At 38.6% G+C, this 15,232-nt stretch overlaps 1 protein-coding gene across 9 annotated transcripts in view; it reads left to right on the forward strand.

Moving 5' to 3' along the window:
- Window positions 1-15,232, forward strand: part of ULK4 (unc-51 like kinase 4) — a 653,086-nt gene that overhangs the window by 268,214 nt on the left and 369,640 nt on the right. For 8 of the 9 annotated variants that reach the window (XM_004754228.3, XM_013057115.2, XM_013057114.2 and 5 more), the window contains one exon: window positions 624-716. In XM_004754228.3, the coding sequence (XP_004754285.1) occupies window positions 624-716 (93 nt within the window). Of the gene's footprint in view, window positions 1-623; window positions 717-9,188; window positions 12,026-15,232 lie in introns of those variants that run through there. The other variant, XM_013057125.2, reaches the window with a different exon arrangement.

Below are 15,232 nucleotides of genomic sequence, written 5' to 3' on the forward strand. Positions count from 1 at the left end.
TCCTCTTAGGAGCGATTTTGACTCTTATTAGAAGTTGCTAATGTGTCCAGCCCCCACCAAAGCCTTGGTCACTTGAGTCTCTGATGGGCAGAGACATCACATGCATGTGTTGCATTTTTGTTGCTGGGGACAAGATTATTCTGTTTGACCTCTTATGGGAGGGAGAGAACATAAAGAAGCCTGTGCACAGAATCCTCCAGTCTCCACCTGTGTCCTTCTCCTCTAGGATTCATCTGTGTATCCTAGCCATATAGCCCTACTGAGTCCCCATCATGATCCCATTTGAAGGTGCAGATGCTCTTGAAGACCCTGCCACAAATGCTTCCTTTTCCTTCTATCTTTTACCATGTGTGCAGCCCAATACTAATCCTTTTACTGGATTGTCTCATTAACTCTTCCCCAAACAGACCTCTGTGAGGCAGGTTGGTGTCCTCATGCCCTGTGGCCAAGTGAAGCTCTTTGAAGTTCCATTAGGTTAAGTATCTGGTACCAGGTCCTATTGCGCATAGGTTTATTCTGGTATCTTTATGTTTGCACTTTATGGTATATGGCTTCTGTTGTTCAGAGGAGACATGAAGTGAAGAAAACCACTGAATCTGTTTGTAATCACTTTTTCATTGCAGGTATGAGCACATCCTCACAGAGCCTGACCCCGTCCCAGCATATGCTCTGAAATTGCTAGTTGCGATGACAGAACACAACCCAACTTTCACCAGGTACTACAGCTCCAGCTTTCTTTTGCGTGTTTTTTCAGCTGTAAAATGAATTTTATATGGTCTAAAAATGCTAGAGATGATGAGTTTCTGAAAGAGTAACATTTGAGTCACCAAGTGGTCATTTCTCATGTTTGATAGTTTGTGGTACCTTGCATTTATGCGGTTTTGGGTCTTATTCTCATACTTTTATCCCTTACTGGAGTTTGCATACTCTGGAATTCATGATGCTTTAAAATTATAAATTCTTGGGGTGTCTGGGTGGCTCAGCTAGTTAAGTGTCTGCCTTCGGCTCACGTCATGATCCTAAAGTTCTAGAATTGAGTCCCGTGGGGAGCCAGTTTCTCCCTCTCCCTCTGCTGCTCCCACAGCTTATGCTTTTTCACTCTCTTTGACAAATAAATAAAATATTTTTAAAAATTATAAATTCTTTAAAGAGAAAAAACTAGGGGCACCTGGGTGGCTCAGAGGGTTAAGCCTCTGCCTTCGGCTCAGGTCATGATCTCAGGGTCCTGGGATTGAACCCCACATCGAGCTCTCTGCTCAGCAGGGAGCCTGCTTCTCCCTCTCTCTCTGCCTGCCTCTCTGCCTACTTGTGATCTCTCTTTGTGTCAAATAAATAAATAAAATCTTAAAAAAAAAAGAAAAAACTAACACTCATACTTTAAAATGTCAATTGGGGCTTCCTATTGTACTGAGCAGTTGTTTATTCAATCTGTCTAGTATTTATAGACTCTTATTTTCTACCATTTTGTTAAACTGACATGCTTTTATTCAGCAGGGGAGAGCTTTTGCCTCTATAGAAGATACTATGTGTGATGATGCCAAATATTTTAGAGCTAGTTTCTAGAAGAGTGGCAACTGCTTTCAGTCTGGGACAGGAGAGTTGGTCAGAGAGAGACCCAGGTCCATAGAAGGGGCAGAGAAGAGGAGGCCCTCCTTGCTTTCCATCAGGAAATCTAGTTGTAGTTGTTAGGTGATGGCCAAGGACCTTTGGGTTTGGACACCTCTATGGCTGGTCTTTAGGAAAGAACTAAGTCACACAGCCCCAACCATCTTGTTTTCATCTGCTCTGTTGTTCTGCCATGGAAGGTATTGTGTAGTGGTGAGCCACATTCAGTGTTAGTAGTAAACACCCAATATGGGTGAAAGTCTGAACTGCAACCTTTCTGGTGGCATGCCATGACTGTGTCCCTGGGCTGCCAAGGTGCTCTTGGGCTTTGGATCATCTGCAGGGCTGATGCTGAAGTAATTTCAGGCCCATTTCCTGTGCTCTGAGCAGCCTCATTCGTTTCCAGATAGCGACATAGAAATACTACCTTGTAGTATTGTTGCAAAAGAATTTGGGGAGCATTTCCCCTTGCCAATTCTAAATCCTGTGTCTGTATAGCCCTTTAAAAGCCTGACCAATGAGCCTTCCAAACTTGTCACTCAAAGGTACTGTTTTCTATTCCTACAGAAGAAATTTCATTATAAAGAGTGTATCTGTATTAGAAGTCAAATATAAATTCATATAGTTACTTCTTTACTGGAGTTTTGATACCAGGCACTAATACTGTATACTAACTGTATCCTTTCATTAGATGGGGCAGGTTGCATTTACTTTTTTTAGTGCTGACTTTTGCTCACTCATGTCGCATGCTTTCTAGAATCCTTCCTCTTCTTGCCAGCTTGCTATGAAATTCATGTGAATTTCCTCACATTGAGGGGAAGAACCTAGGGAAGTCGATGACCTATATACAGTCTTTTTATTTTGAAAATGAGTAGTCTTGGAAGACACTTTATTTTTTTAAGTTTACAAGCAGAATTCAATGAACAGTTTTTATAAATGTTTTTCTTTGCTTTAGTTTGACAAGTAACATCTGAATGTATTGTGTGTGCATTATAATCCAGCAGTAAAATCAAGAAGTCCTCTAGGCTTCCTTGTTCCCTCTCACACTGCCATACACAGGTCTCTGTCCCAGGGGTAATAGTTGTTGTTTTGGTGTGTATCTGTCCTGAATCTTTTCTGGGTTTTTAAATTCAATATGCATATACAGGAATAAATGACTTTGGTTTCTGGTTGTTGATTTAAAAAAAATCAGAGGTAGTCTCACTATGTATTTTTCTGGAATTTGCCTTTTTATTTATCAAAATTGTTGGAAGATTTTTTACATCAGTATTTATTCATACTCTTGGTGATATCTTTGCTAATGGATGAAAATGAGATTTCATTTTGCATTTATTTACCTACTGATAATGTTGAACCACTTAATGTTTATTTACTATATTTAATTAAAGTATAAAAGGTCCAGTTTTCCCAGCACCATTTATTGACGAGACTGTCTTTTGTCCACTGTATATTTTTTCCTGTTTTGCTGAAGAGGGTCCATATCTGGGCTCTACTCTGTTCCACTGGTCTATGTGTCTGTTTTTATGCCAGTACCATGCTGTCTTGGTGACCACAGCTTTGAAATAAAGCTTGAAATCAGGTAACATGATGCCCCCAGTTTTATTTTTGTTTTTCAACATTTCCTTAGTGATTCGGGGTCTCTTCTGATTCTATACCAATTTTTGGATTATTTGCTTAATAAATGGTGCTGGGAAAACTGGACAGCTATATGTAGAAGAATGAAACTCGACCATTCTCTTACACCATACACAAAGATAAACTCAAAATGGATAAAAGACCTCAACGTGAGACAGGAATCCATCAGAATCCTAGAGAAGAATGTAGGCAGTAATCTCTTCGATATCAGCCACAGCAACTTCTTTCAAGATATGTCTCCAAAGGCAAAGGAAACAAAAGCCAAAATAAACTTTTGGGACTTCATCAAAATCAAAAGCTTCTGCACAGCAAAGGAAACAGTCAAGAAAACAAAGAGGCAACCCATGGAATGGGAGAAGATATTTGCAAATGACAATACAGACAAAAGGTTGATATCCAGGATCTATAATGAACTCCTCAAACTCAACATACACAAAACAGACAATCATATCAAAAAATGGGCAGAAGATATGATCAGACACTTCTTCTGTTTGCTTGGAGAGTGATACCACCAGATTGATTTTATATAATTTTATTTTAATTTTTAAAATTTATTTTTTAAGGGGTGCCTTTGTGGCTCAGTTGGTTAGGCATCTGACTCTTGGTTCCAGCTCCGGTCATGATTTCAGGGTTGTGAGATGGAGGCCTCCTGATTCTCTCTCTGCTTCTGCTCTTCCCCACACTTGCACATGTACACACACATGCTCTCTCTCATATAAATAAAATTTTTAAATATTTTATTTATTTATTTGACAGAGAGAGACACAGCAAGTGAGAACACAAGCGGGGGGGTGGTGGGAGAGGGAGAAGCAGACTTCCTGCTGAGTGGAGAGCCCGATGCGGGTCTTTATCCCAGGACCCTTGGATCATGACTTGAACTGAAGGCAGACACTTAATGACAGAGCCCCTAAATAAATAAATCTTTAAAAAAAAGAAAAAGAGATTTTTTAGGAGTTAATATATAACACCTTACAAATTTCAGTATTTGGAAGAGTATGCAGAGAAAAGCATATTTTTACCCAAGGAGAAAGCCACTCTTATCAGTGTGTGTGTGTGTGTGGTGGTTGGTAGTATGCTGTATGCACCATTCTGCACTTCTTTTTAAAAATACATACAACAGCTTTATTGGGATATAATTCACATACCATCTGCACTTCTTTTTAACAGATGCATAAGCATTGCATTTTATGGATGCTCCATATTTACTTAACAAGTTCCCTTTTGATGAACATTTAATTTATGTTTTTCTAAACTTTTGGTATCATAAAATAAAGCTATAATTAATGACATAGACCATTCATTACATATGTGAATATTTATGTGTAGGATAAGTAAGGAAAAGTGGAATTACTTTATCAAAGGGTACATAAACCAGTGATTCCCAAACTTATCTGCACATTAATGTCATCTGGGGAATCTTTTAAAAAGTCTGAAGACTAGCCACAGCCTAGCCCAGCTAAATAAAAATCTCCATGGCTGGACATAGATACCAGTAATTGTTGACTCTCACTAGGTGATTACAATGTGCGGGCAAGTGTGGGAACAATGGGTCTAAGCACTTGTATTTTGAAAAGTGTTGCCCAGCTGCCCCCCACCAAGGTTATGCCAGTTTATTCTCCACTAGCAGTGTATGAGAGTGCCTGTGTGTGTGCCAGTCCTTTACCCTATCAGTGCATATATGTGTTTGGCCTTTGCCATTGTGATAGGCTGTCTATTCCCTCTTAGCTCCTGATTTCTAGTTTTCTTGCTTTGTAATCAGACCATATTTTTTTTTCTAATTTTTATTTGATTTCATTTGTGATATAATAGGTCAATTTTGGTGAATGTTTTATGTTTAGTTGCTGACTATAACTAAAACAAAGTTTTAATGTCACTCATCCCTGACTTTGGCCCGTTGTCTTAAAATGGTAACTCATTAACTTAGGAGATTGTCCCCAGTTACTTGGTAGCAGTGATTTTTAGGCAAAATGCTGATTATAAGTGTATATCAAGTGTAGGAAGTCTTAATTTTTATGTACAGATAGATTTCTACTAATATAAAATAAACATGAACCATTTATTAGAAATTTAGCTTATTTATTGGTTCCATCTGCATCATGTTCTTTGAAGTATAGCATTTGAGCTTGTATATATAATGACTCTTGAACAATGTGGGGTTAAAGCCATGGTCAAAACTCTGCGTATCTTCTGACTCCCCCAAAACTTAACTACTATTAGCCTAGTATTGACCAGAGGCTTTGCTGATAACATAAACAGTCAATTGCCACATATTTTCTATGTTATATGTATTATATACAAACATAAGGTAAGCGAGAAAAAAGAAAATGTTATTAAGAAAATCACAAGAAGAGATGGAATTTGTAGTACTGCACTGTATTTATAAAAAAAAAAAAAATCCATGTATAAGCAGACCGACCCATGCAGTTCAAACCAGTGTTGTTCAAGGGTCAACTGCATTAAGAGTTTAGAGTACCAAATAATAACCACTGGAACAGTAAATCATCCTATGCCAAGTGCAACATTATTTCATTTGTGTTTATTCTTATTTTAGAGGATTCTGAATGGGTAAAGAAATCCTCAAAAGTTAAAGTACAATTGCAAATTTATTGTTCCTTCAAAGGAGAGAAGAGCACTATCTAATTTACATTGTATCTGACTGGGAATTTTTTTTTTTTAAGCCCACTGCCTTGGTGAATCTAGTTTCTGACTGGGTTTATAGCAGAAAAGTAAATTGTTTACCCTGTTGGTCCAATGTTACTATCAGAAGGGTTGTGTTCACTCCTCTGAGCTCTGCCCTTTTCTCTCTTCTTAATTTTACAGTAGGTTGCTCTGAACCATTGTTCTCAGGGAGAGCTGTACCCCAAGAGCTTGTTTCCATTAAGAGCTAATTAGCTTTCAGCAAATCTTTGTTAGCAAACAAATTGAATTTTAACTTCTTGAGTTCTTTTGGAGCAAAATTTACCTCTTACTGTGAATTGCAAAAGGTTGTTTATGCTCCATATCTAAGGATTATCATTTTAGTTCACTCAAATAATGTTAGAGCTGTTTGTTTTATGGCAAGATTCACAGAAATGTCTTTTGAAGAATAAAATTTTAGTGATCTCTTAAATGAAATTCATGGTGAATCCATTGTATAGCCTTCAGTGAAAAAATACTTCTGCCTTTACAGTTACTAGGCTTCAGCTGACTTCCCTCATTGGTTTTTGGTTCATTTGTTCATTGATTCGTTTGCCCATTCATTCATTCAACTAATCAGCAACCACTGAATGATACAAGGATAAAAGGCAGTTAAAGGTCTCCCCCTCGAGGTGCTAAGGATTTAGTGGAGGAAACATTTATCAATAGGTTCCTGTAAAACAGTGTAATAATTTCAGAGGTACAGTCATGTCTAGAAGGTTATGGGAGCACCTAAAGGAATTTAACCCAAGTAGTTGTATGATTTTGGCCAAGTTTCTTAACTTCTCTGTGCCTAAGATTCCTCATCTGGAAATATTAGCATCTGGTCCGCAGGAAATGCTGTGTAAGTCTTCCCTTTCTTCTTCCCCCACAGTTTATCTCCTTACTCCTCCTCTTTTTCATATGATTAGAGGAAGAACTAGCAAAGAAAGTATTCCAGAAGAGGTATCTTCTTTGACAGTAGAAAGAAATGTTTGGTGACAACTGAAACTAGAGCTCTAACACCCTACAAGGAATTGGGAGAAAACCCCCAGGTTTTCAATAATAGAAACAAACTGCATGGTGTGGTCTTATTAGTTTGTGCATAACAGAACTGGGGCAGCCATAGAGAACATTCCCCACACAAGATACCTGCCATACACACTTGCCTTTTAATTTATATTCTTAATAACATTTGTTTTTGACATATTCTGTTATATTTTATTTAAATTTTTTAGCCTGGTGAAGCTAAAAGCCCAAATTATGAGAAATGTTAGAGATGTTTGAGAGGGGTTCCCTGTCATTTAAATAAGCCAGTTAGGTGTTTTTACCCCCTCAGTTCACTGAGCTTACCCAGCTAAATATTTCCTCTGATGAAATCTGTGAGCAAAATAACTATGTAATTTGATAATACTTTATTGTTAGAACAAATTGATTTTTCCAGAAATGATTTGCTGCTTCTCAGGTTGCTTATGGATATCAAAAAGCCCCATCATGAGGAGCAAGTCAGTCTCTGCGTCTTTGTGGCTCCCATTTCTATTCTAGGGTCACTCTTCTGTGGCTTCCCCATTTATTCTTTATGAGCACTCGCAGAATAATACACAAAGTTTTTCCAATAGGCACCGAGACTTTGAGCATCTATTTTTTACCTTCTCTTTCCTCTCATGGACATAGCCCATGTTCGAGTGTTCCTAACCACTTGTTCAAACTGGGCACATATCTATACTTCTTACTAAAGTACAGTCATTTCAGGGGATAAAGCAAGCATAAAAGATTAAAAATACTGAATGATTTTGGATTTGTGCCTTTCATCAGTTCCTTGAACCCAAAACTTTATTATTTACTTATTTTTGTTTTTTTTTCTCTCTCTGCTTTTATTTGGGATTATTGTACTGCACCCTTGTTTAACACATACATCTTTGGTCCTTAAATATTGAGAAGAATTTGGAAATTAAATTAAAATTGCCCTAATGATCCACTTTGCTGGGGTATTTTGTGTACTTCCATCGAGATTATCCTTTTAAGAGTTAGAAATGTTGTTTTGCTCTCAGAGAAGTTCAGCATTTTATTTTTTTTTCCAGGGAAGTTCTTCTTCAGCTGCTAGTGGTGGTTAACTGTCTTTGAAAACTGAGTAGAACAGCACCTTGCAATGGAAAGCTATTTCTAGGTTAGAGTGGATGGTCTCAGTTGACTTTTTTTGCTGTGACATTTACATTGAAAGAAAGCACTTAGAGTTCATTGTACACCTTGGTAAATAGTGCTTTCCCAGTTGTGTGTCGTAGGGCCATAGTTAGTCTGAGTGGGGATTCAGTAAAGCTTTTTGTGTTTCACAAGATGTCCTCAGGTCTGTTGACTTACCCTTGTCATCTAAAGAGACTGGCAAACTGTGGTCCACAGAGCCAGCTGGCTTGCAGCCTCTTTTTGTATGGTCTGTAAGGTAAGAGTGATATTGACATATTTAAAGATTCGTAAAATTTACAAACACACAGATGCATCTGAGTCAGACCTTGGTCCGGCAAAGCCTGAAATATTTACTTTCTAGCCCTTTTCACACAGTGTTTCCTGAACCCTGATCTAAAGGAACAGAACTCTTTTTTTTTTTTTTAACCTTTATTCATGAGAATGTAGAAATATTAGAATTTTTGAGCTGTTAGGGAACTTTAGAGATTTTCTTGGTGTTATAAAATGTAGATTTTTTTATGTTGATGTGGTAAGGTGTAGTGTGGTAAGTTCAGTAGATCAGGTGAAAACTGTCCTGGAAAAGAAAGCTTATTATACTCACAGATCCAAAGAGGCATCCATACCATGCCAAAGGTGGCCACATGAAGAAGCAGCAGGGTCAGTCAAGAGTCAGAGGAAGTGAGAGGCAAATGTGGAGCATAGCCCTTATTGTAGTTTACAAAGGAAGGAATGGGTGAGCAGATTTAGGCTTGACTATTTTGAATAATTTCATGGGGTTGTGGAAGTATAGGGGCTGTCTCTAGTCATCTGGTACCTTCCCCTGGGGTAAGTAGGGGCCAGCTCTGGGCTGGTACCTGGCCCTGGGGTGTGGGCCCCACTTAGGAGTAGAAAGTGCCATAAAGGAGGTCGTTGGGGTTATGGCTTTGGGTTGGTTGGTTTGCACAGGAAAGGCAAGCTCAAAGGAGAGTTGTTTGCTTTCTCTAAGAATCAGCTGGCTCTGGGAGGGGCATTCCCTCCAGAATTAGCAAGTCCTCAAGATGTTAAAGAGACAAAAGTACAGAATAAAAAGACTTTATTAGTACACTGGGCTAATGTCTTCATTTTATACACAGGGAAAATGAAGTCCCAGAGGGAATTGGTGACTGAACTTCAAGTCAGTTTGAAGGTCAGGATTTGGATCAGACTATGGTCTGTTGTTCTTTGGACTACCCAGCAGAGCCACTTTTTCAAAAACAAACCCAAGGGGAAATCACAGTGGACTTTGAAGTCATCTCGTTTTCAGTTTCATTGCCTCATGTTTACTTAGAAGAGTGGTCCAGTTCCTCAACACAGTCAACTTCACTGTCACGTGGATCTGTTAAGAGCAAATGATTCTCCTTTGTGTCCCTCTGCCATCATCACTAGGTTCTGGCACCATTGTTCTTTGATTTTTATCACTGTGGCAGCTCCTGGCATAAATGTGGTTAATAATATCCTGGTTCCCGGTTCAATGGAACCTCTTCTTTACCTCATCTTCCCAGGTTTGGGACCCTCCTGTGTTTATAACTTAGAGCACACCAGTTGGGTTGAAATCCCTCCTTACTACGTTAATCATGCTATAATTCATCTCAGTGTTTCCTATAGGGAAAACGTAAGTGTTTATGTAAGCACTCATGGAGTATACATTCATTTAATTCACTCCTTCCACCCCAACATTCAATTAATTCTCTCCTTCTGTTTCTGATAGAATTATGGAAGGATATCCTCCTAAAACTTTAGGAACTGATCCAGGGCATTCTCTTTTCCTAAATGATGTGTGGGGAAAATAAATGGTAATTGAAATCTGTTTCAGCGTTATGTTTTCCGAAAAAAAAAAAAAAAAAAAAAACCAAAAACCCAACAACTCTTAACATGGTTTCTGCCTGCTACTAGTGGAAATACACGCTTCTGATTATTTTCTTCCATCATCTTGCTTACCGTCATGGAGTTTCCCCCAAGTTCATGAGCTGGTGAGCTGGTAAGCATTTCATTGCCTGTCCTTACTGTATGGGGTTCACTTGGGTCCCTGGAGACAGTTTGGATCTCTTGTCAGAAACAAATTAATCTTTTAATATTCTCATAACAGCCTATATGCTTGGTCATTTCAGTTTTCCTTTTCTGACTCATGTGGGCTCAGTGACAGCTCTCTTTAGGGAGTGGAGTGACAGGCAGCACCTGGCTGGGAGCCCTCCATGCTGGTGTTTCTGGCCCCTTGGTGCCCAGACTTGAGCAGCTCACTGAATGTCATGTCAGAAGCCAGCATTTAGTGGATGCATTTAGTCAGAACAGGCCCTGGTATTTTGGGGGCTCTAATCAACAATAATTCACAGATGCCTCCTCCTGTGTTTAACTAGACATTCATAGATACCATCATCTTTAACAAAATGATACCTACCATTTTCTCCTGAAGTATTTCCTTTCTTGCCCACAGGAAAGTTCGTTTGCTTTCTTTTCAGTTCTCTACAGAAGCTCTTGAAGTTTTGCAGTTTATTTCCATCATAGAATTATGGACCTTCAGAACAGAGTGAGCTTTGACAATTTTCTACCTGCAAGAAAAGTTAATATTATTCATTTATTCCTTGAGTCACCCAACAAAGAGTTGTGTTCACTGAGATAGAACAGACACGGTCCTGGTTTTCATGAAGCTTATGATTCTGAGGGGATCATAGACAATAAGCAGGGAAATTGATTTAAAAAAAAAAAGTCTGAATTTCAGTTAGTGGTATAAAGAACAGAGAGCAGGGTTAGAGAATGGGGAGTGATGGATTGGGACCCACTGTTTTTGAGAGGGCGCTCAGAGTTTCCCTGGGAAGGTGGCAGAGTTGACTGGCTGCGTGAATGCTAGCTTCATAAGTAAAGAAGCAAGCCTCTGATTTTCAGGGTTTGAAGAGGGAGGGAAGTACTCACAGCGTCAGATGCTCTGGAGAGTGTCCCTAAGATGAGGATGGAGAAGTAATGGTTATAGTGGCAACAGGAGTAACTTCTTGAAGGGTTATTTTCACAAGCATGTGGGGTAAGAGTTTGGTGGGGTTCATTGCAGAGAGAATGATGAGGTGGAGACAGGGAACCCCAGTAAATCTAGAGAGAGTTTTCCTCTAAAGGAGAGCTGAAAAATGGGGAGCTAGAAGGAGATATGGAGTCACAGGCATTTCTTGTTTTTTTTTTTCAGGATGAGCGATATTTTAGAGACATTTCTATGTTGACGAGAATGATCTAGTACAGAGGTTAATCAATAGTATAGTACATGTGCTACAGACTCATTTTTGTTGTTGTTTATCTGCTCTTGATAAAGTCATGCATTGTCTGTGAATATATTGAGTACACCTGTCACTGTCAACTCCATAGAACAAAGCGAAGCCCAACTGAATGGAATGTAACATGAGGCATAAAGCACAGACTCTCAATACCAAATCCTCTTCCTTATCAAGTCTCCTGATTTTATGTGATGACAGTTATTGGTCAGAATATATTACAGTGTTTGCTGTACAGACGGGGCCTTTGTGATATAATTAAAGAGCACAAGAGTTGCCAGACTAAACAGTGGTCTGAGTTTCAAATGTTCTGTGACTTTCCTGGCACAGTTTTATTGCCATCTTGAACATGTGTTATCACTTAAGATTTTTTGCCATAGAGTCTTACATAGGAAAAAAACCCCAGGCAGTGAAGGAGACTAACCATGGCTCTTCAATGAGGTAAATGCCTCTGAGACACCTCATACCCTCAAAATGTACCATTTTATGCGTGTGCATTTCTTCTGTCTGCTTGAAGTCATAAATCCAGCTTAACCCAACTGTTACAAAGTAAGCAAAATGGTCAGATTTTAGGGACAAACTTCATTAGTTATTTTGAAATTCTAAAGTAGGGTAGCTCAAAGGGAAAATGGACAAAGGGCATGAAAAGGGCATTTCTAACAATAAATATGAAAAGGAGTAACCCAATTAAGAATCAAGAAAATTCCATTTAGATAATAAAGAAGTCAAATTGTCAGGGTTTTTTTTTTTTTTTTTTTAAAAAAAAAACTCTTGTTGAGAGATTAGTGAAGCTTGCACTTTCCTATGTTAGTACAGCTTTTGTGACTTGCAGATTGTCAGTATGTGTTAAATCTTAAATGTCCTTTGGTTCCACTTCAAGGAATATAGCTTAAGAAAACAGTAAAAGATATGCACAAATATTGGTGTACAAGGATGTCCATTGATACATTATTTAAAACAACAATGAAAGGTGGGGCACCTGGGTGGCTCAGTCGGTTAAGCATCTGACTCTTGGTTTTAGCCCAGGTCATGATCTCAGGGTCATGGGATTGAGCCCTGTGTTGAGCCCCGTGTTGGGCTCTGTGTCAGGCTCTGTGTTGCGCTAGGCATGGGGCCTGCTTAAGATTCTCTCTCTCCTTCTCTCTCTGTCCCTCCCCCACTGCTCCCTCTCAGGCTCTCTCTTCTTCTCTCTCTCTCTAATAAACAACAACAACAACAACAACAACAACAATAAAAGTGAAGACAACTAGTAACTGTCTTCAAAGAGAGCTGCTTATGTTCCAGACAGTGTTGGATAACTCATGTGCACAACCATATTTAATCTTCAGCCTCACAAAATGAAGTAGACAGTGCTATTATATGCAAAGAAAGTAAGCTTGGAGTTGATATACTTACCAGGATCACAGAGCTTAGGACTATTGAATGAGGATTTGAACTCCTTTGAAGTGATCCCTTAACCACTACATTTGGGTTTTTTCCCCCTACTGAATACTAGAAGAGTGGAAAACAAGGATCCATCCATAGAGGATTAGCTAAATACCTTGTAGGTTAGAAAACTATGGTTTATTGATATGGGAAAATGTTTTTAATAAGCCCCATATATGTGGTATGAGTTGACCATTTTCTCCCATCCCCTATTTGGATGCAATACACCTTAAATTAGGCAGATTCCAGTTCTAATCCCAGATCCATTCCTGGATTGTGAGTGGCTGTGGGAAAATTGCCCACCAGCCTGTGCTTCAGGGTCTTCTCTGTAAGTGTTCATTAGACATTAAATGAGGCATGGCTGAGTAGGGGTCAGAATACATGCACAAGAAATGGTAGCTGAGATTTTCCAGGTGAGGTGGACCCTATGCCTTGTATGAATAGAGAAAGACAAGTAAATAATACATCAGAATTTATTAATGATTCTCTTACAGCACTGGGACTGCAATATTGTCTTGCAATGTTTTTCTGTTTTTCCCAAAGGTAACATTCGGTAAAATACTATATTTTATACTTCTGTATTTCTCGATTTTATATAGATAATTTTATATAAATAAGTCTATAAAATTAAGATCTTTTTCTCTCCATCCTAATTTGATCTGTAGGAGGTTTTAAACTAATACCATACTCCATTATAGTGAAGTTTATAAAAAATGTTGGTAACTGATAGAGTATATCTGCCTACCTTGTTCTTTTCTCATTTGTTCGTTTACTTATAGTCAATTTATTTAAAGTGTAAGAAAAAATCAAAACAGTTCACACTTTTCTCCCGCACCCACCCAGCCCTTACCTCTGGCAACCACCAGTCTTTCCTCTGTATCCGTGAGCTTGGTTTTGTTTGGTTTGTTGATTTGTTTTGTTTAGATTCTACATTTAAGTGTGATCATATAGTAATTGTCTTTGCCTTATTTCACTTACAGTAATGCCTTTAAGGTCCATCTGTATTGTTGGAAATGGCAAGATTTTTTTTTAAAGGTCTTATTTATGTTTTTGACAGACAGAGATCACAAGTAGGCAGAGAGACAGGCAGAGAGGGAGGAAGGGAAGCAGGCTCCCTACGGAGCAGAGAGTCCAATGCGGGGCTCGATCCCGGGACCCTGAGATCATGACCTGAGCTGAAGGCAGAGACTTTAACCCACCGATCCACCCAGGTGCCCCAAGATTTTTATTTTTTTTTTTAATTAGCTGCATAATATACCACTGTATGTGTGTGTGTGTGTGTGTGTGTGGTATATCAGTGGACACTTGGACTGCTTCTATAGCTTGGCATTTTTAAAGAAGGCTGCAATGAACATGAGGGTGCATATATCTTTTCAAATTAATGCTTTTGTTTTATTTGGATAAATACCCATAAGTAGAATTGTTGAATCATATGATGTCCTATTTTAATTTTCAAGAAACTAATATGTTGTTTTCCACAGTGGCTGTATCAATTTATATTCCGATCAAAAGGGCACAAGAGTACTCTTTTTTTCTACATCTTCACCAACATTGTTATTTCTGGTCTTTTTGATAAGTCATTTTAACAGATGTGAGGAGATAATTTCATTGTGGTTTTGATTTGCATTTCCCTGATGATTAATGATGTTGAGCATCTTTTCATGTACCTGTTGGCCATCTGTATGTTTTCTTTGGAAAAATGCCTACTCAGATCTTGCCTATTTTTGATATGATTTTTAATAATTATTTTATAGAATCAGGAAAAAATTTGTTAAAAACACACTCATAGAGGTTGGTAGTTTTTTTTTTTTTGTTTTTTTTTTTGTTTTTTTTTTTAAGATTTTACTTACTTGAGAAAGAGAGCAAGCACGAGCAGGCAAAGGGAAGAGGAGAAACAGATTCTCTACTCAGCAGGGAGCTAGATGTGGGACTCGTTCCCAGGATCATGACCTGAACTGAAGGCAGCTGCTTACCTGACTGAGCCACTCAGGCGCCCCCAGGCTGGTGGTTCTTATCAAACATTAACATGAATGATAATCCATCACCTATCTTGTGGGTTTGAAAGTCAGCAATGTAGCCTTTGGTTTAGTGGCTTCCAATTGATCATCACTCTATTTTGTTTGTTTGTTTGTACCATAACATCATTTATTGATCTTAGAAATGACTCCTGAAGTGAGTTTGGGGAGTTACTCCATATAATACAAGCATAACTTATAGAAACTGGGACTGAACCTAAGATCTGAATATCCAGGAGATTGAGCAGGGTGTTAAGGTGTTCTTTTTGACTCTCTCCATTCCACTCCACGGACACCCTTGCTTCCTGCATTCTGTGAACCTTGACACCATTGGGTGTTGTTTTTTTTTTTTCTGCCGATTCTTTAAATGTTGGTGTGCCTTGAGTTTCTGCCCTCAGTTGACTTGTCACTCATCTTTCAGAACTTAATTCATTTTCTTAACCAAAG

The sequence above is a fragment of the Mustela putorius genome, unplaced genomic scaffold, assembly GCF_011764305.1.
Source record: "Mustela putorius furo isolate JIRA1106 unplaced genomic scaffold, ASM1176430v1.1 tig00003834_pilon_pilon_pilon, whole genome shotgun sequence".
NCBI classification, from domain to species: domain Eukaryota; kingdom Metazoa; phylum Chordata; class Mammalia; order Carnivora; family Mustelidae; genus Mustela; species Mustela putorius.